The sequence below is a fragment of the Egretta garzetta genome, unplaced genomic scaffold (assembly GCF_000687185.1).
Source record: "Egretta garzetta isolate BGI_Z169 unplaced genomic scaffold, ASM68718v1 scaffold356, whole genome shotgun sequence".
Taxonomy (NCBI): Eukaryota; Metazoa; Chordata; class Aves; order Pelecaniformes; family Ardeidae; genus Egretta; species Egretta garzetta.
The window spans coordinates 495,397-495,876 of NW_009260019.1; the positions used below are offsets into that span (position 1 = coordinate 495,397).

Here is a 480-nt window from a genome sequence, read left to right on the forward strand (position 1 = left end):
CAGCAACGGGGCCTGGTTCTGCTGCAGCACCAGCAGGCGCATCAGGCTTCTCCTGGAGGCTGCTCTGACCGTCCTCCTCGGTGCCCCAGGAACCCCGGTTCAGGCTTTCCAAGCCTCTGGAATCAAGGCAGTCCACATGCTCCAGAAAACAAAGAACGCTCGCCTCCAGGGACAGCTGCTGGCCAAAGAGGCCAGGTATTTGGTGCGTGATGAGGTCCAGGCTGTCCATGTGCGTGCTGCAGGAGTGCGGGTCCTTCTCCATGTGCAAACACCACAACGGCTCGCAGGACAACCAGTTGGCTCGCAGGTAGTCATACAGCTCCGGGCTGACCATGTGCTTTGCCAGCTGGGACAGGGCATCCAGACTTGCAGCCGAAGGGGAAAACACGGCCTTCTGCAAGGCCAGCACCAAGTTCTGCTTGAAGGAAGAGGAGATTTCCGCTTTCTTCACGGCATTCCCAAGCAGCTGGACAGTGTGAT

The 480-nt window shown here is 59.0% G+C and overlaps 1 protein-coding gene across 1 annotated transcript in view; it reads right to left on the reverse strand.

Moving 5' to 3' along the window:
- ZSWIM3 (zinc finger SWIM-type containing 3) overlaps positions 1–480 on the reverse strand; it is an 11,455-nt gene that overhangs the window by 1,522 nt on the left and 9,453 nt on the right. The window contains 1 exon segment of the mRNA XM_035896150.1: positions 5–475. Coding sequence (XP_035752043.1) covers positions 5–475 — 471 coding nt within the window.